Source organism: Euphorbia lathyris, chromosome 9 (assembly GCF_963576675.1).
Source record: "Euphorbia lathyris chromosome 9, ddEupLath1.1, whole genome shotgun sequence".
NCBI lineage: Eukaryota > Viridiplantae > Streptophyta > Magnoliopsida > Malpighiales > Euphorbiaceae > Euphorbia > Euphorbia lathyris.
In genome coordinates this window covers 25,365,812-25,386,246 of record NC_088918.1, presented here as the reverse complement: position 1 = coordinate 25,386,246, position 20,435 = coordinate 25,365,812, and the positions used below count along the sequence as shown (strand labels likewise).

At 35.7% G+C, this 20,435-nt stretch overlaps 1 protein-coding gene across 1 annotated transcript; it reads right to left on the bottom strand.

Moving 5' to 3' along the window:
* Window positions 1-5,779: 5,779 nt before the first annotated feature.
* On the bottom strand, window positions 5,780-20,144 carry LOC136206765 (protein transport protein SEC24 B-like). The gene is made up of 25 exons (XM_065997928.1): window positions 19,932-20,144; window positions 18,820-19,706; window positions 18,299-18,529; window positions 18,115-18,189; window positions 17,901-17,999; window positions 17,582-17,693; window positions 17,007-17,134; window positions 16,701-16,820; window positions 16,345-16,425; window positions 15,695-15,772; window positions 15,441-15,533; window positions 13,464-13,518; window positions 12,122-12,198; window positions 11,256-11,327; window positions 11,049-11,132; window positions 10,091-10,210; window positions 9,897-9,965; window positions 8,590-8,667; window positions 8,261-8,399; window positions 7,928-8,092; window positions 7,588-7,733; window positions 7,322-7,501; window positions 6,704-6,792; window positions 6,588-6,616; window positions 5,780-6,361 (listed from the first exon to the last, which is right to left on the bottom strand). Exons 2-25 carry the CDS (start codon window positions 19,660-19,662, stop codon window positions 6,255-6,257), a joined length of 3,270 nt encoding a protein of 1,089 aa, XP_065854000.1. The 5' UTR covers window positions 19,663-19,706; window positions 19,932-20,144; the 3' UTR covers window positions 5,780-6,254.
* Between the last annotated feature and the right edge of the window lie 291 nt (window positions 20,145-20,435).

Sequence of the window (20,435 nt, the reverse complement as noted above, 5' to 3'; positions counted from 1 at the left end):
AACGTTCTAAAATTGACATATTGACCCCTTAAATGTCCTAAGCTTGCTTAAATTAATAAGCACTTCAACTTCTCCAAACATTTCCTTAATTTGTCGTGTGAATTTAAGAAAGTCAATATGTTATATTAAGCAAGTTCAGATAGTAAATATAATATTTTCAAAATATATGAGAAGTAATTAACTTTTTTGGACAAATACGAGAGAACATATTAGGGTTTTTCTATACGTAAATGTATGTTTTAGGGAAAATTTTAGAATACTCATGGAGTAATACTTCATACTAATGAAAGTCGTTATATAACTCGGTGGATTAATGAATCAATACTTTTTTCAGAAAAAAGTAATTAGTAGAATATTGTGTAGTGTAGGGATGTAGGGCAAGAATAAGAATCATGTGTCCATATCCATTCTTGAATGTTGATTATGTAACGTAGGGATGTAGATCAATTAGTTTTTCAAAAAAAAAAAATCAAGATCATGTAATCACGGGTTGCCCTCCTTATCTCTTATCTTTACATGGACAAATCATAGACTTATCTGCCATTTGGGAGAGCTTCGTGGTAGTGGCGAATAAAGATTGTTTCGTTAAAAGTTTTTATCTTTACAAGTAAGAACTTCTGTTTTAATATGTTTTAAACTATTTTATGAATTATGTAATTATATTCTAAGTCACGTGTCATATATTTTCGTATTTAATTTATTTTTTTTACGATCGAGTGATTAATGATTACATTTTATGCAAGTTCAAATAGCTGACTGAATATTTTATACAAATTTAGGGGGCTGTCAAATCACTTTGAAAGTTCAGGGGGTCAATCAAGCTTTTTTAATGTAAATAATTAAACCTATGTTCAATTTAGTTTTGATTTATTTAGATATCGGATTGACCTTTCATTTAGCATTTACAATCAAATTAGTTGAAAATAAAACATGTCATTATAAAAATTACAAAAAAAAAAAAAAGTGATGTGTAAAAAAAACTACCAATCATATTGACATGTGATGTTTTTTTTTAGTGATTTGATACTAAATATCACGTTGAAAGATAAATTAATACTCAAACTTTTTATTTGGACTAAATACATTCTAGTAACTAAAATGTCATATCTTTTATGCCATTTTTGTCAATTGGGACCAGTAATTGGATCATTTAAAGACTTGTATCTTCAATAACAACTTCCTATAAGAAATTCCATCGAAGGTTATTTATCAAAAAGTCTGCTTTAATTTGAAGCTATTAGTCCTAAAAATATGAATTATTCCAAAGAAAAATCCCACAAACATCATAAAGAAATAATTGACAGTATCGTCAATTAAAATCGTTTTATATATTACTATATACGAAATTATTGGTGTAAAGAAAAAAAATGTATATATGTAATATTAATTAATTTGTTGGTTGTATTAATCCACCAGTATCCTAAAATTTCTAGTCATTATGTTATATATTTGTTAGAAAAAAACCGAGTGAAGTGGATTATCCAGCCAAAAGATAGTTGTTTTCATTTAGTAATTATCCAGCCAAGAGATCAATGAAAATAAAAAAAGGTTTTAGAAGTGGATTAGTGGAAGAAGAAGATAAGATAAGGCTAAGTACGAATTCCTTCACAAATACTGTTTCTAATTGGTAAAAGTACAAAGCTTTTATATGTTTAATTAGCCAACATCATCATCTCTAATTATCCTAGTCAACATTGAGTGTGTTCTCGCCGATAAATGGTATTCGATTATCACTGAAATTTGGGGTAAGTTTTATAAATATCATTAAATTTCATCTTATTTCAATAAAATCATTAAAAAAAATTTTATTTTAATAAAGTTATTCCGACCAATTTTGATAGAAAAGTTTCTCAAAAAAGACATGACAATTATATTAGAAAGAACCTATTTTTAAGTATAACATGGCAACCACGTGACGTGACAGCCATATGTGTGACACATAATAACAGTTAAAAAAATAAAATACATTTTTTTAAAATAAAAAATATAATTTTTATATTGTTGCTACCATGTGGCTTTAATGTCACACATAAAAGTCGATCATTGTTGTCATATCATTATTCTGGTGGTTTTTTCTCTGTAAAATAATGATAATTATTGAAATAAAAAGAAAATTCAATGATTTTATTAAAACAAAATCAGTTCAATGATCTTTATGAAACATACTCTAAACTTTTGTGACCATAGTTGCAATATACTCGTATTTTGGATAAATTACATCTATGACCATTGAACTTTATCCATACTAATATAATGATCACTAAACTTCAAAACGTCACATAAAAGTTACTCAAATTTATACTTTCTAACATTATAACCACTAAATGTCAATTAACGCTTCAAAATGGAAAAGTTCAAGAATTAAAGTTGTTTAAAACCACATTTACTATGGAACCATGTTTTTTATTTTTCAAAACTACTATGTTCGGAGAATTCTCTCTTTAAACATTCTATTTTCTCTCTTCTAACTAAACAACGCCTAAATCATCTCAAAATGAAAAGATTGAAAAATTAAAGTTGTTTAGAATATCATTTCCATCAGTTTTTCAAATAAAAGTTACCTACTACTTAAATGGTTAAGATTGAATGACTTTTATATTAAAAATTGTAAAATTGAGTGATTTTATGTTCGGTTTGAATTATAACGGTAATAATGTTAATTTGAGTAAAGTTCAATGGTCATGGATGTAATTTACCTCTCATATTTTTGCACATTTTCTATATTACTCCTTCTGTTGATGTACGTGTTATTTAATTGGGTTATAACACAAACCAAAAAATTATAATCGAGTCAAGTAAGTAAATATTTTGTTGTCGTGTCAAAATTGATATGGATCTAAATTGGGATTGTAACACTTTTTTTTTATTAGAAGGAGGCAGTAAGCCCTACAAATGAACTCAAGTCATTCTAGGAAGACACGAACCACACAAATCAGAAAATAAAATATCTTAGATGCATGCATGAGGTGCATCACACTCGTGAAGACCCAAGGACAATCGTCCTACGTAGTTTGCCCCAGTCAGCAGCCTTGTTCCCCTCACGAAAAACATGGACCAACCTAACCTCTCAGTCTTGCTTTAGTAACACCCGACACTTCTCAATGAGACAATAAAACCTGTGCCGACTAAAACCCTCCTCTTGAAGCAAGTGAATGACGCTTAAGGAATCCAGCTCAAAGATAACTCGTCTATAGTCTCTCTTCCATGCAGTCATCAATCCGAAATACACGCCCCATAACTCAGCAAGGAAAGTGGTGCAAATGCCGAGATTAATCGCATAACCTCCCACCCAACCGCCATCTTCATTCCGCAGAACTCCCCCAACAGCCGCCGGGTCAGGATTGCCCTTGCTAGCCCCATCGCTATTTAACTTAACCCACCCGGAGGTTTCCAGCCAACCATCACCTTGGCCCTGCTAACTGCGCCCATAGCTTGTTCAGTCCGTACTGCCGCTCGAAAACCCTCCACTTGGAATCGGATGAACCTAGGTTTCGCTGTACAATGATCCCTAATGTGCGCCATCGCCATAACCACCATAAGGTTGATGTAAAGTACATCTGCCACTCTGGATCCCTCTCCGCATTAACAGAGAGACAATTCCCCCACAACCATTGATCCAAACTGCAATCAAAGAAATCTATGCGATCAGTCCCTAGGAGCAAAGAACCCCAAACATCCCGAGCCCAAACACAATCCCTTAGGATATGCAGTGCTATCTCCGGAAAGTTACAGGCCGAGCAGACGTCATCCTCACAAAGGCCTCGTCTTTTTCGCTCAACATTAGAAAGTATTCCATTATTCAACACAAGCCAAACAAAGTATATATACTTCTCCGACACTGGCAAAGACCACACAAGACTCCAGTCAACCGGTTCACATCCAAGTTCTTCACTTGACCGTGCTAAGCTATACGCAGTACTAACTGTAAAAATGCCCTGACATAAAGGACTTCCATCTCCAAGAATCATCCGCCTCCTGATCAGGGAACACCATTGCTGATGCAAGACGGGCCCATTCAGTAGCAGGTAAAAATTGACTAATTGCATCCCAATCCCAGCACCCCTCAACTTTCTAGTAATTAGCTACAGACAAGGCACGAATGGGCTTAGGTAATGGTGCAGAACAAGCCTCTGCCAGGGGAACCCCGTCAACCCAGGAATCCGTCCAGAACCGTGACTCTACACCATTAGAAATCAATCTCTCTATTCCTTGCTCAAGCAACTTGGAACCCTTCACAATGCACCTCCAAATATAGCTAGGGGATGAGCCATAACAAAAAACCTCCATGTCTGTATGTCTCCCACCATAGCGTTTTAACATAACCTGAACCCATAAGGACTTATCTGCCACAAGGACCCACCAACTTAACTTCGCAACTAAGGCTAAGTTCACCTCCCTCGAGCTACGAATACCCAGCCCGCCATGCCTTCGAGGTCTACAGACACTACTCCACCTAACCCTGGATAACTTACGTTGAGTATCCGAGCCCCCCCACCCCGTATAAAAAGCGTTTATTCAACTTATCCAGTGTATGACACATACTGTTAGGTAACAATGCAGTTTCCATGGAGTAGGAGGGCAGGGAAGAGGTCACGCATCGAATCAAAGTCGTGCGGCCAGCTAATGTCAGGCACCGCAATTTCCACCCACTCAGTCGTGCCTATACCCTATCCACCACGTGCTGAAAGGTTGCCTTATTTACACGGTTATGAAAGAGTTGGACACCTAGATATTTCCCCAGGTTAGTAGTACTAGGCATATTCAGCTCAGTACTGATGATTTTCCAAGGCTCCCTGGCATGTTATTGGGGAATAAAATCCGAGATTTTTGGAGGTTGGCCTTCTGACCCGACGCTTCACAAAAAACATTCAGGATACGTTTGATGGGATTGTAATACTAATTCACTTATTAGGTGTGCTAATGGGATGGGTCGAGAACAGGGAAGCATTTTCACCACTCTATCTCCAATGTTTACAGGGACAGTTTTAGAAAATCCCAATTAAATATTTCGGAAAAAAATTCATCCCCATCCCTTCCTTGTACAGATCCCCATGGTTAACGAGGAATCCCATAGCCAAAAAAAATTACATTTAAAACCATTAAAATGGTTATATAACTAACCACTCTACTGGTTATTTTAATAAAAAATTATAAATGTTATTTTATTAAAAAAAAGTTCACGAGAACAATCGAGATTTTTTATTAAAATGGTTATATAACTAGCCTATATCTTTATTTCAATATGTACATGATTACAAAATTAACCTGATATTTCAACCTTCTTATTGAATTAAAATTTATATATAATCTTTGATTTATTTAGGACTTCAAATTTTGAAGATTATATATTACCACTGATTGCTTTAATTTTTATATTACATAGAAAAAAGAGTATAATTTCATTATTATTAATTATTATATGAAATAATAATATAGTTCTCAAATAAAAGGTTTAATAAACATGTAATGGATATTATTAAATATAGTAAAAAATATATAAATATTAAGATTATTCGCAGGATAGAAAAGGGATCCCTACCGGGCAGATATAGTAATCCCTGTTCCCATTCCCATTTCCGCTTCAGGAATAAAATATCTCCAAACCCCAACCCCAACTTTTTCTGGGATTCCACATCCCCGTCGATTCATATACCCACAGTTTTCGGATAATCCTTGATCTATCGCCACCTTATTCACTATTGGTATCCGCTACTACAGAAGAATATCATCTCCCAATTTGCAAAAAGAAAAAGAAAGTAGAAAATAGCAAAAAGCAAAGTTTGTGCTCATATAAACCATCTTCATTGGAATGATCATAGTAAGGTATACAATTCACCAAATGTTTAAAAATTACAGCAAATGTTGTCTTACCTTTATTCCATCCCGTCCATATACTGATTCTAACTGTTTTCAAACCCAAAACCCTTCTTTTGTATACTTTGATGATCCTGCAGTATACAACGTAGCTAGAGAAGAAAAATATAAGCAACTTTGGGAAATCGGCAGAAAAGAAAACGAAAGGACAGGCTAAAACTAAAAATATAGAAGGCAAAATTATATAATGCTCTTCAAATGCTATATAAAGTATAAGAAACACACTAACAAAACTCTCATTGCAAAATTCGTCCCAGCTAAGCTTGCTTTCTACAAATGAACAATTTGAGCATCATTGCCTCCAGAGACCATGTTCAATAATAGAACGGATGTGAGATTTTACTTGTAAGCCACTTCTGCCATTGCCAGGAACCAAGAACTTACGAAGACATTTTCAGTTGGATCTGTCGATGGATGTGCACCAGAAACTCAACATAGGATAGACCTCCAGTTGGAACTTTGTCTTCAATCAAGTATGAGAAGAATCCTGACACAAAAAACGAAAACCCTCAGAACAGGGTATACACTTAGTCCTCCGAATATCACACTTAAAAGAGTGGAAGTTATGTGAAAGAGGCCAAAAAGGATTATTTTAATTATAGCAGATGATGTAGTTTGTTTCGCTTTATCCAGGGTGGTTCTGAATATATCACACTTAAGAGTAGTTTTATAATTATTATTATTCACACACTTGAGAGTAGTTGAAAACATACCCAGATCTCCTTTCTTGCACAGCTTCAAGCTGCAAGAAGACATTAGGAATCAATCAGGCTAGTTACCATATTACAACCTCCCATAATGAAATAGCTAACTGAAACATCACTTATACCGTAGGTAAGAACATCTGCGACGCCGTATATCATTCACAACATCATTTAACTTCTTTGATAATGGATTGTCGTATAGCTGCAGGACAAACTGAGAACACGAAAAGAAAAAGAAAGTTCAGTTGCAAAAAATGGCCATATACATATAGGAGCAGGATGCAAAACCTTTTCTACTAATGAACAACTTGAAGTTGTGTACTTTAAAAAGTTACCGAACACGTTAACTTATGAACCATCACAGATAATTGCTTCACATGCGCATGAGTAGAGGGAACAATTCTAGTACCCCAAAAGATGGTCAAGCCAAACGAGCATGTGCCAAATTTAACTATCATGGAGGCCCATAAATTTTCATACCTTCACATCTCAACACAATTGAGAACCTCATACAAGTTGTCTTGAATAAAAGAGCTGCCAAGGCTCCCTAAATAATGAAATATATTTCACATCCCTTGATACATTCTACAGGGGGTAGTGACCTATTTTGTCGCACATGCACATACTAGAAGTATATTAGGCTTCCCAACAACACCAGTCTCGAGGCTCCGATATAACTTGTTCCCAAAGAAGCAATAACAATGAGCAACTGTGAATTTTTCATAAGGTTGAAGATAGATCACCTGTGCTGGGATTTCATCAACAGATGAAATGCCAAACAGTTGTTGCAACATAGTTGAACCAACTGAGTTCCCAATGTATATCAATCCTTCTTGACCATTCTCAAGGAGATAAATTCCTTCATCACTCACATGTTCACTAGAAAGTGGAAGTGCATGTGGAATAACAGATTCATTTCCTTCCTGTCAACCATCAGAAAACACCATTGGATTGGATATAAGACCAATTATAGTATAAAATCACTTGAAAAAAACGTGTTCGATCATGCCTGGGTATCAAGGTCATGTACAGAGATCATCCTTGGGTGCACCAGCGGTATTGCTAAAGGAATGGAAACTGAGGAAACATACGTAATCCAATAAGACCGTTCATCTATTTTTCCATCAATTCGCAATCCTATGCTTTTAATCAATGCTGAAAGGAAAAAGAAAGGGCCATGTTTTAATAAGAACAGGTAAAAGCAGTACACATCAACATGAGAAAATACAAATCAGCTTTAGTTAAATTTGAACCCTGAAAAGCCAAAGGAAAATAAGAAGCATAGCAGTGATTTCAATTAAACATAATGTATCTTAAAAATCAGTATAAAATAGAACGAATGCATTTACCAAGGGTGTACAGAGGCAGAAGTTTGAGCGCCTCGGGAAGAATAAGTTGTCCTGATGATGATACTGTAGCACAAAATTTACGATATGCGAGCAGAATGTTTATACAGAAGTTTGTAACTTGTTCTCGGACGAGCAATGGTGGAGTTGAAGGAATATCATTCGCCGCTAAGGAGAAGCAAATCACAAAAAAGTCATTCGTCTTACAGATGAAATTAATATTGAGTCATTGACACTCTGAGCTGACGTATTAGATGTCAATGAGGTTAATGGCTGATGGAACATGGAGCAAAATGCTGCTTAACAGAACCAAATTGGCAGTAAGACAACGCATACCTTGCTTCAAGAAGCATACAAATTGCGTGTCCAAGTCCGCCATGCGGAACAAATTACTTAAATTGGTGGTGCATGGCAATGATAAAGTTGTAACGCGGATTCTTCTTTGGCCATACACTGTAGTGTAAAGTAGAGCACACTGCAAACAGTACAAGGCAATTAATTATTTTATTGTAAAAAAAACACCACATGAATTGTAATACAATGCTAGGTTACTGTCAATTGCTGCAATCAGAGAATCATGTTCTAAATTTTAAAATAGGGGTTCATTAACAAATCAACAACACATGAATTAAAAACTACAGCAGACTGCTAACTACATAATCAACCTGAAAGGCACACTCTGAACCATCCGGTAATTTGTCATCATGTTTCAGGGTCACCATTATAGTTTTGTCACAATCAATCTGCAAAACAAGAAACGATTATTACAGATGGAAAGAATTGGGAAGTAATTAAGTAACAAAAGCTGCACAATGGCGAATAGAGTATCAGCAGCAACAAAAGAGGAAAAGAGAGGGATTAAAGTAGCATTATAAATTATCAATCAGCATCAAATAATAAATATTTCTTTCACAACAAAAGAAAACGATTCCAGATTTAGTTTGATGGAAGAGCTTGACATCAAAAACGGTGTCGGATGGTGTATTACAGAGTTTTACAGTCTGCAAGAGTCAGTTATTGATATAAGGTGTGACCATAAAGTTAAGTAGTAATAGAACCATATTCATTAAAGGCACAAGGTGCACCACAGCGCCAGGGGTCCTGGAGCCTAGGCACAAAGCGCAGGCACGCGGCTGATCAACACAAGACAGCACTAAAAAATATGTATATAAAAAATCACAAATAACAACAATTAATATTTCTAAAATGCAACAAATAGTCAAATACTAAAGCATATCCAATTATCCATAATCTTAATCCTAAAATCTAGCACGAAGTAAAGTCCAAATTAACTATTGACTCTTCCATAATCATAATTCATCATAATAAATTCTAAATCTAAAACACAACCAAATCCTAAGTTAATTAACTAATAAATTGAAGTACTAAACTATTTTTCATCAAGACTAAAGTCTCCATAGTCCATATTCATCATTCTTCAAAGTCGTCACCACTATCATCTCCAACATCCTTCAAGGTTCTCAATCCCATTATCTTCATCTTTAAAGTACTCATCTACAAAATCAGACTCTTCTTCCTCCTCATCTCTATGGTTCATAGGAGTTTGTTTCTCAAACACCAGAAGATGGTGTTTTAGCCTTCTCAGGCTTAGCACTTACAGTAGAGGTATACTATTGTCTATTAGTGATATTTTTCCTACTCTAGAAGGATAAGCACTTTCTTCAACTGTAGATGATAATAGATAGGGAAGGATTGAGATTGAAACAACCACTTTTTAACTTGGAACACTAAAAAAACTGCTGTCTTATAAAATTGCACCTAGGGTGCTAGGCTTAGAAAGGCGCGCCTCTTGAACAAAGCCCACCTTTTGGCTTCCCAGGCAACATGCTGGAGACTAGGGCCTTTTGGGCCTAAGGCACGTTTTTTATAACTATGACCAGAACAAAAATCAAGTTTGCACATCAGCTAGTAACAATACAAAACAACATATGTTAATGAAAGAATTACAAACCCCAGGTAGATCAACATCTGTTGGTATGCGCTTACAAAAGTTTCCATGGTATTGTTGAACTTGAATACCCTACAAAGAAACAAAGCCTAATCAACTTACAAGTATTCTGCAGGTAGATGAAACCATTACTGCATTCAATCAATAACACCTTTGAGGAAGCGATTACAAAATATTTGATACCCCACAACTATTACCTGGCTGCATCTCACACGCATTACTGCCTCAAAACCTTGAGGCCTTGTGACATTCCATCTAAGATCATTGTAGAGCTTTGCAGGATCAGAAACAGAAGAGAAGGGAAAATAATAGTAAACCTGTACAAGAGTGTAAAACAATTGACGATGACACGTGAAATAAGCCAAATGCCTAAAGAATAAACTCAGAATCCATACAGTACATGTACACTATAGTCGGAAAAAGGATTTTGTACAATTTCATTCCGATTCGTAACAGGTAATATTAGGAGAAAATTCAAGTATGTGCCACAGATATAAAACATATTTTGAAGAGTGTATACATTATTGATAATAATAAAGCAGTGAATGAAAATGTCCTTAATAAATGCACAACCTGGAATTATGAAAAACAAGCAGGACATGCAACATAGAAAATTCTCATTGTTATTTTTTATGGATATATATTCATAGTCCTCTCAACAAACAAATAAAACAAATTAAAACAATATATAAAAAAATGAAGAAAAAGAATATCTCATTTAAACAAACTTCTCTACTCTCATTAAGAAATATGAACCAAGCACCAAAACCATGAAATGAAACCAAGGATCTAGCATTGCTTGCTAGGAATACTGAATCCAAAATCCTAAATATATTATGGACAACAAATGTTGGACATCCACAGAAAATTCAGAAACAAAAAGTAGATTGAAAGACATGCAGAGGCCTTGTAAGCAATAAAAGGGGAGTATATGTAGAATAGATTGATAATAAATACATATAGACAAGACAAGAATGATACATCAGCATACCAGACCATCAATAATTGGTTATTAATCCTCAGTTACTACTAGTGTGGGAAAAAACAGCGAACAGAAAGGATTTGCACATATGTAGATCTATGAATAATGCTGCACATTTATACTGGTTCCATTCGACCTCCTACATGCTACACGGGTAAATGCTCATTTAATACCTGTCCTCCAGTAGTTTTGGGGATAACAGCGATAGATGCAATGTCCACGTACCCCTGGGTAGTGATGAATACATCGACACAGACCTGGAAGGTGAGAAGTAGAAAATAAGGCTCATTAAAATCAAGCAAAATATGCAACAAACCCATACACATTTCTACCACTATTTCATTTACTACAATTCAAAACAGGGGGAATATAGAAGTCACCTGATATTCAGCAAATTCTATAGCCAGTTCCTTCAATGTTTTGTCTGCTGGCTGAAGTAATTTATGGGCTTCCTAGAAAAGAACATTTTAAATAAAACCATAAGGCTGTAATGCTGCTTTAGGTCACTATTGATTGAATAAATATACTATCTACTGAAACAACAAACAAAACTAAGAGAAAACATAACTAGAGGAAAAATGAACTTGGGTATTTGACAAAACAGTGCAGAAAATATGCATATGCTAGCTAAATTTAACGCGCAATTTCAAATGATACTTATTTAAACCTTCCAGTTTTAGTCCTTTTTGTTTATCTACATATTTTTCAAAAACTGGTGCATGACAGGGTTGATTCAAAGATTCCAAAACTGGCATGACAAACATATGAATGCATTCTAAGAAGAAACGTCAAGTTGTCGGGAAGCTGCACCTATTGAAAAGGAGATGGGAAATTATTATTCATCAGCTAAATATCAGATGATAGGAAACGGGCACAAAGATCAGAACATCGATCTCTATTTAACAATTGTAAGTTGCCTTACAATAATGAAAGATATAACTTATCCAAATTGACCCAAATGTCTAATCCATTTTCCACTTTATTAATTTTCAAACCATATTGAAGGCAAAAGAATTAAATACCAGAAGCACATAGTCTAAAAAATTCCATAATCATATCGGATAGGTTATTTAAATTTAGTATGGCATGTGTGTGGCAAAATTGATGTCTCTCTCTCCCAATATGCACAATAAGAGACAATGTACATTAGTTGTTCTGGTAAATACATGCTAATCTCGATTTGAAATATTAGTAACATAACTATAATCTCAAATAGCAGAATGTAGAATACATATATTGTCCACACCTTCTCCCCAGCAGAAATATTACTCCTTCCTTCGGCTTCCCTAGCAGAAAGAGCTCCAATGCCAATTGATGGAAGCACTGAGGAAACATTGAGGAACAGAAAAGAATGAAAAACGAAAAGCTTGTTAGATAAACTCCATTTCAAGAACTTATAATGAAAAGAACATACAACAACAACAACAACAAAGCCTTAGTCCCGAAATGATTCGGGGTCGGCTAACATGAACCATCATATAAAACCGTGAAAATCAAGTCGTGTCAGCGACACAGATTCGCTCCCTCCACTCCGTCCTATCCACTACCATATTTTCCTCAATTCCCAATAAACTCATATCACTCTCGATCACCCTCCTCCAAGTTTGCTTAGGTCTTCCCCTACCCCTCACCACTACATCCCTTTGCCACTCTTCGGTTCTCCTAACCGGCGCATCAAGCGCTCTACGTCTCACATGGCCAAACCACCTTAGTCGGTTTTCTCTCATTTTATTCTCAATAGATGTGACCCCTACTTTTGTCCTAATTATTTCATTACGCACCCGGTCCTTTCTCGTGTGACCACACATCCATCTCAACATACGCATCTCCGCCACCGACATCTTATGGATGTGGCAGTGTTTCACTGCCCAACACTCCGTACCATATAACAATGCTGGTCTATGAGCAACATCTCCATCTACTTCTCCATCCGTTTGGATAATAGATCCTAAATACCGGAAGCAATCCGAGGCCTGAACAACTCTCCCAAACAAAAAGTAGGAATAGTAAGAATAGCTAATACATATTACAAACAAAAATCAATACCCAGAAAAACATATCACACCTGACAGTTACATAGACTGGATAGTTTAAATTTCAAGATCTAGAACTGGCTAAGGAAGCCAAAGATCAGAGAACCAGCGCAAGTTAATTCCAGTTTGTTGTCTCCAACCCTAGGATCTAGTCCTACACTAAAACTCACATATATAACCTTTTTAATTTTATGGACGTCTATCATCCTGTCATCATTGACATAAACCTCAGCACAGTATATGGGCTGCTAGGAGAATTACATTGGCTATTGGGAACACCAGCTAAGCTTATGGCTATTATAATAGGGTATCATAATCACTTCCTTACATAACCCTATGATTAGAAGACCAAAACCTCAGAGATGAAGGGCAGAAGTCAAAAGAATAGCATTGCGCTTCAATTTGTCGCACCAAATAAAATTTACATAGTAAACAAGAAAAGGAGAACTTATTGGCATAGAATTTCGTTGCATATTCAAACATTAAGAAGCCTCTATCATTTATGACATGTTAAATAGGCTAAGAACAACAAATGAATCGAGGTACTGCTTTTACCTGATTGGAATACCAAAAGCTTCCCTCCAGTACTCTTCATTGCCAAAAAGGCTGCCTGAACAGGGGAGAGAATAAGTTCCCAATAAATGATTAAACCCACATGCATCTAGGAACTACAGTATAATGTGTTTACAAAGCATATACTACTGGAGTTCCCCTGGTTTACATGTATACGTGGAACAACAGTGAAAAAGGATATCTTTCTATTTCCAAAGGAAACAACAGTATAAATAGCCTCAAGCACCATATAGAGCTGCTACTTCAAACTGACTAGTTTGCTCCAGCAATGGATGCTTAACATGAACTGTTTGGTACAGCATTTTACCTCAACCATTAACTAATTTATCATTTCACTGGTCAGGGAATATATGCATCACCCCATACATTACGTAAATATGGACAAAAAAAATTATGGCATGAAAATCTTGTGACCAAACAATATTAGGAAAATGCAATATCCTTTTCAGACTGCTCCAAGAACCATACACCTGGCCGAACCTCTTCTATGAAAACCATGACAATCATTTAAATAACATCTTCTCTTAAAATATACTTTTTCAGATTATTAACATGTACACCACTAGTTCCACACTATGCGGTGTATTTAATCTATTGAAGTTGAATTGAATTCATCCAAATGCAAAGCAATTCCTCGAAAACTTTTCTTGTTTTTCAATGAAATTAAGTTCTTACTATTTTATCAATAACATTTAATAGCAATTTAGCAAACAAAAATAATATACATACAGCAGTCCTACTTAGTTACATCACTAGACAAAATATATTTGTAAAAGTAATAAGCACACAAATATTTTTCTTTATTTCTCACTTGGTATAACATTTACAAAATAACTAGCATTTTTTAATAATTCAATATACTTCAGATCAGTTGAAATATGAGAAGTAATAGTATAATATATGTTAAATAATAGTTTATGAACTACTAATTCCATCTAAGACAATAAATACTAATACATGTTTTTCTTGATAACTTAATATACCATACAATAAATACAATAGCAATTACATATCAAATTTTATTATATAATGTTATTTTTTCAGATAATCAACTACGCTAATTTGAGTTTTGGGAGCGAAGATGCAATACAGAAACTGGTCCTTAAGAGTCTAAGAATAAGTGAACAACAATATTAAACTACAATTCACTTGATTTCAATCCTACCGACATTTAAATCTCTGGACTTATTTATTATGAATGGGTCCATTAACTTTATCTAATTCAAATTTAATAAACAAAATGAAAAAAAAAAATCATGTCATTTAAATTTTATTATAATTTTTATTAAATTGGAATATAATTCTTAAATACTGGAATGCAACTAATTTGGTTGATAGGTGATAATGCATATGTGTGATTTACCTAAAAGTTTAGCTTAACAAAATTGGCAAGTAAATGATTGAAGGAATTTAAAAAATATTATTTGCTATTTATTTAGGTAATTCTGTAAGTTCTGCACATATATTTAAGCTATTACTAAAGAAAGATGTAAACTTGTAAACAGATGTTATAGTTCAAGATAAGCATTGATAAAACTGAAAGAATAGGATATATTTGGAAAGGAGACAGAGAGAAGAGATGAGATCTTTTTTTCTTTTTTTGTTACGCCTTCTTAAAATAACTTGTATACTAAATTTTCAAGTTACTAGAACCATTTTTGAAAATTTAAGAGGTCAAGGGAAGCTAGCATACCATAATTGGTGCAGTAAGAAAATCACCTTGTGACTGCATACAACAAAACATCTACGTGCATGCATGCATGGTTTGTATTGTAGCACATGGGATACAGTTTCATTTGGTTAAGCATATGAGAGGCATGTTTCATTGCTTTCGAAAACAAATTTGTGATTCACCATACTAATACCCCAATATGCTTATTGACACATCTTCCGATTCTGACAACAATTAGATGGTTCATACACTGTAGATAGACTAGTAGTCATTATAGAACATCATACCTTAATTGCAGCCCCAAAAGCAGATTCAGCTGTCTTACTATTGTCAAACATGCTTGGAATGCTTTCCAGTAACAGCTCTAAATGTTGACGGCACTAAAAATTCACATGATCAACATAATAATTAAAAAAAATTCTGAACTCTGCAAATAACATGACCTGTAAGGCTATAACTTGCATAGATATATTGAAATACTGGCTTAATAAAATCAAAAAATGTACTGCAACAGTGAAGAAACATAAGTTAGAAAACTAACTTCAGACACCGGAACAATAACATCAGTTTGCAGAGGTGTATAGACATCTTGCACATCAGGAACAATAAGCATCAATGGCTGCAAGCATGCATCAAAATTCAAATTAGTTGCAATGCTTGTTAATGATAATCCACCAAACATGTATACACACTCAAAGCATCAAAACTTGCTGAGATTATGAAATGATGGACGATGAACAAAGAGAACAAAATGAACAAATCTCCTAGCTTCAATCTCCAGAACTGGAACACTGAATATCGACACAAGTACCAGTACTCCACCCTCCCCCACAGCCTCAAACCAGATCAGATAAGCATTCTCTAAGCAAACCCAACCTCCAAAAGAAATCAGTAACTTGAATTAAACGTGTAGGATTAATGGTTACAAAATTATGAAAATCAACCTGAAACTTGACATTTGTACTAGTGCAAATTACGTATTGTATTTCATATATCAGATGCAGTGTACCCTTGATGGTGCTTCAAATATTGCTCATTTAGGATAAGGGCATACATATCAAAGTATAGACTTGCAAACACAGTAACAAAACAATAAAGCTCTAACTACTTTCTAGCATACACATACATGCAATTAAAAGAAAAATGATAGTTAATGACCAAGTGGCATTCCATTATGTAAAATCGGACTACCTGCTGTAATGCACGTTTCAAATTGTAAAAATGGATGGTAGAATCAAAAGTTGCAATTCCCACCATCGTTCTTGGTCCTTCCTGCAACAAGGAAGTCATTGATAATCAATATGTATAAAAGCTCTTTACTTCCTGTTCACTGTGGATAATGAGTTGCAAACAACATATTTTCAGATTTCTTCAATTAGAGAAACATAAAAAATGCATGAATGATAGGAGGACGAAGATAAGTCAGCTGGAAGAGGATTTTGAGTGTATAGATGGAAGCAAGCAATGTGTGAACATGATAATTGTGCCAGTGAGTCCATTAAGGTTCCATGAAAGGCTGAAGTTCAGCAAATAGACATAAAACTCACAGGAAGATCAGCAATAACTTGATTGATTGAACTGCATGCTGCAGCAGTAGCACCTGTTTTCACGGCATGCATGGACACATCAATAAGGAAGAAGTAGACAGCTGGCATGGGTTCACGCACCTGGACCAAGATAAATACAGCAACTAGTTACATATAAAAACAAAGCATACAAGCAGAAACATGAGAAATATGTAGCATAACTGGGACTTTCTAGATGAATCCCTGTTGAGCAAGACAGAGAAACAAAGACCATATGAAAAATGAAATTTGTCCAAAAATACAGCAAATATTTATGAGGTAACAAACCATATATTCTTTTGTGGCGACAAATTCAACAGTTCCTCTGCATAGCTCAGGCCTTTCATCAGCATCCCTGCGCCTACCATCCGGTCCCAGGTTGCAATGGTAATCTCGTGGAGTCTCATCCGTAAATCCTACAAAGATATGGGTCAAAAGAAATGTAAGGCATTTTCCAGCCAACTTGTTCAAGGAACATAATAAATGAATCTAAAAACTAAAAAAGAAAAAAGCCCAATTAAATATGTTCTAAGAAACAATGCCAACAAAAATATAACCTTCAAGATAAATATTAGTGCGCCCTGAACCATAAAATCTTAATCGCAGACAACACAGTCAAACATTAGAAAAATAATTTTATAAATATAGTATGCAGCAGTAAGCAGAAGAAAGTTCAGATAGCTATGAAACCTACATTACATGTGATGCATAAAAAATTTACAAGTATTTTGAGGTAATCAGGCAAAGGCGATGAATAGTGATGACTATACTATGTTCAATCACAGTAGAATACAGTATCAAATTCCCACAAAAACCACAAGAATAGTTCAATTTAACAATAATGAAAACTACTGTACACTAACCACACAAGTTACAGATGAAGCGCCTTCCTTGATCAATAAACTTCATGAATGGATTGATATAGCCTTTGCAACGAGAACAGCGAACAGGACCGCTTTCTCCAAAATCCACAAGCTATAACCACAAAATAATTTTATATTATATACAACCGGAGAAGGTCTTTATTGAACAAGCAATCTAAACATGCAACAACTTTCTTCAGTAAAGGTCAAAAAAATCTCTGGTTGACAGTAAAGGACGACAAGTGATTCAAACATTTCTTCATTCAGAGAATGAAATAAGAGGGCAAAAGACAAAATTAAAGAACGTCCAACAGATCACCTGGACAGGCTCTTCAGACGGATGAGGAAGAGCCAATGGTTGGACCAGCAAGGACAGCTGCATACCAGATGTATTAACCAGATCAACCGTGCACGGAATCTGAGAGTTAAAAGAGAAACTAATCAATAGCTGCCCCTCTGAACAACGGGGAAAATTTAAAAAATTGCAACCAAAAAGAAACTGTCATCTAGGCATGTTAAGGTCTTTCTTCAACCTGATTGATTGTGCACCTCATGTAGCGTGGACTGCAGTTCCCAGTGTCACTAACGATGTAATCACTTGTAGCAGGCTTTGCAACAACAGACAAATTATAAGAAAAGAACAACATATAACAATTAAAATAATGAACTCTAAAGAAATGCATAAATCTCTGGTTGGATTTGAGGAAGATCAGATACCGGAGGTGGATTAGCTTGATTTCCTTGACGAGTATCATGAAGGACAACAGAAGAACTAGGAATGGGCCGTGGAATTTGGTTAGGATCGATCTTTGATGGTGCTACCATAGGGCCTCCAGCTTGCCCAACAAGAGGAGATATGGCAGTCATTTGATTTGGTAGTGGTGGTGGTGGAGGCATTCCATACATTCCAGGAGGTTGTGCAGCCCCCATAATTGGTGGTGGACCCACCTAAATAATCCTTAAAATTTAGAATCCAGAATCTTCAATACATGAGAGAAGAAATGCATATAACTTGTCATGCAATATTTATCACAAAATTAGTACAAGATTAACAAATTCTTGTAATTGCTGAAGCAACCTCAACTGAAATTGTAAAGGATGCAAAGAGTACCATTATTTCCTAAAGCAAAGAGTACTTACTAACACAACTTCAACTGAAAACTTCAAGCAGATTGAAAACTGTGAAGTGGTGAAATAACCCAAAAAAAAAGCCCATATTCAGATACTTTAAGACTTACTGGCAGATTTTGAGTCTGTTGCCCAAAAGGAAAAGCAACCGGTGGTGACATCCCTTGAGGTGGTGCAGAAAATGGTGGCATCCCTTGAGGTGGTGCTAAAGATAACGGTGCCCCCTGAGGTGATGCTGAAAATGGAGGTCGTTGTTGAGCACTCATCCCCATATTCCCAACCAAAGGGCGTGTGCTTGTTGATGCCTGAGGAGGTGCCCTAGTTGGCCCCATGGTAGGTGGACCCATAGCTGGTGGTTGTGGTGCACCAGAAGGAGGGAAACGTGCCCCACCTTGGAAAGGTGCTGTAGGTGGCCCATTACTGACTAAACCACCAGATAAACTAGAAGGGGGTGCAGGTGATAGATTAGCAGAAGATGCAATAGGACTTGGGCGAGCACCTGTTGGTCGTGCATATTGTCCTTGAGTTTGTGCCATATAGGCAGGACCTGTAACAGCACTGCTGCCTGTAGACGAGGGAAATGATGCAGGAGGTGGTCTGGACCCAAATGGTGAGGGCTGCTGGCTAAAAGGTGGGCCAGTGGGTCTACCTGGAGCCACATTGGGCAATGTAGGTGGTGGAGACCCTGAAGGAGGAACTGAAGGTCTTGGGACTGCACCAGGAGGTGGTGGGCCTGGCCGTGACAATGGTTGTGAAGGGGCCGAGGAAGGAAATGGAGGTGGCTGACCAAATGGTGATGGCCTAGGAGCTGAACTTGGTGCAAATGTGGGCCGATTAAGGTTCAAATTTTGCATAGTATCCGATAATGAATTGGGATTCGGCTGATAATTAGGATTATAGTTAGGTGGAGGTGGTTGTTGCCTAGGTGCCCCTGGAGGCACAGGAGCTGCCATTCTCAATTAATAGAACCAATCCAAAATCTCAACTCGCTTATTATCTGGAACAATTATGCAGAATATCAAATTATTAAAAGGATCCTGAATAAACATCATCAACTCGAAATCTAAAAACGAACAAATAAAACGGAAACGTAAATTGCAAACCATTTAAACTTACAACCAAAATCAGATAACCACAAAATGAATATGCTTATACGAATTTACAATAGAGCTGATCTAATAATCAAAAAACTACAGAACAGAAAAAATAGAAGAGACAGTACCAGAGATCAGAGAAAATGAATCTACGAGTGATTGGATCTGACAGAATTCTGATTAGGGTTTTGGAGAGTGTAAAGAGATTAATCAGATTAGGGTTTTCGGGATCGGAGGAGGATCCGAGGTGAGTCTCTCAGCGAGAAAGAGCTGAAGAAGGCAGGAGAAAGAGAGTCAGATCAATTTGTGCATGAATCCTACAAATCCATAGATTTGGCATCAAATTTTCAGTTTTGGAAGTTTGAAGGAAATATTGTATACGCTGTCAATCGGATGGTGGCAAACGGCACCGTTTTGGAAATTGTGCTGTCTGTTCCATTTATATTATGCCAGCTCAGCATGTTCAATCCACCTCAGCTTGGGTTTTCACTTTCTAGTTACCCTTTCAAATAAAAAATATTAAAGACCATAATAGATTTCTTTGAAATAACATATTCAATCTTAATTTTTTCCGATTAGGAAATTTTTTTTTCTTTCGTGGAGGAAGTATCCTCATAAGATGATCTGAGTTC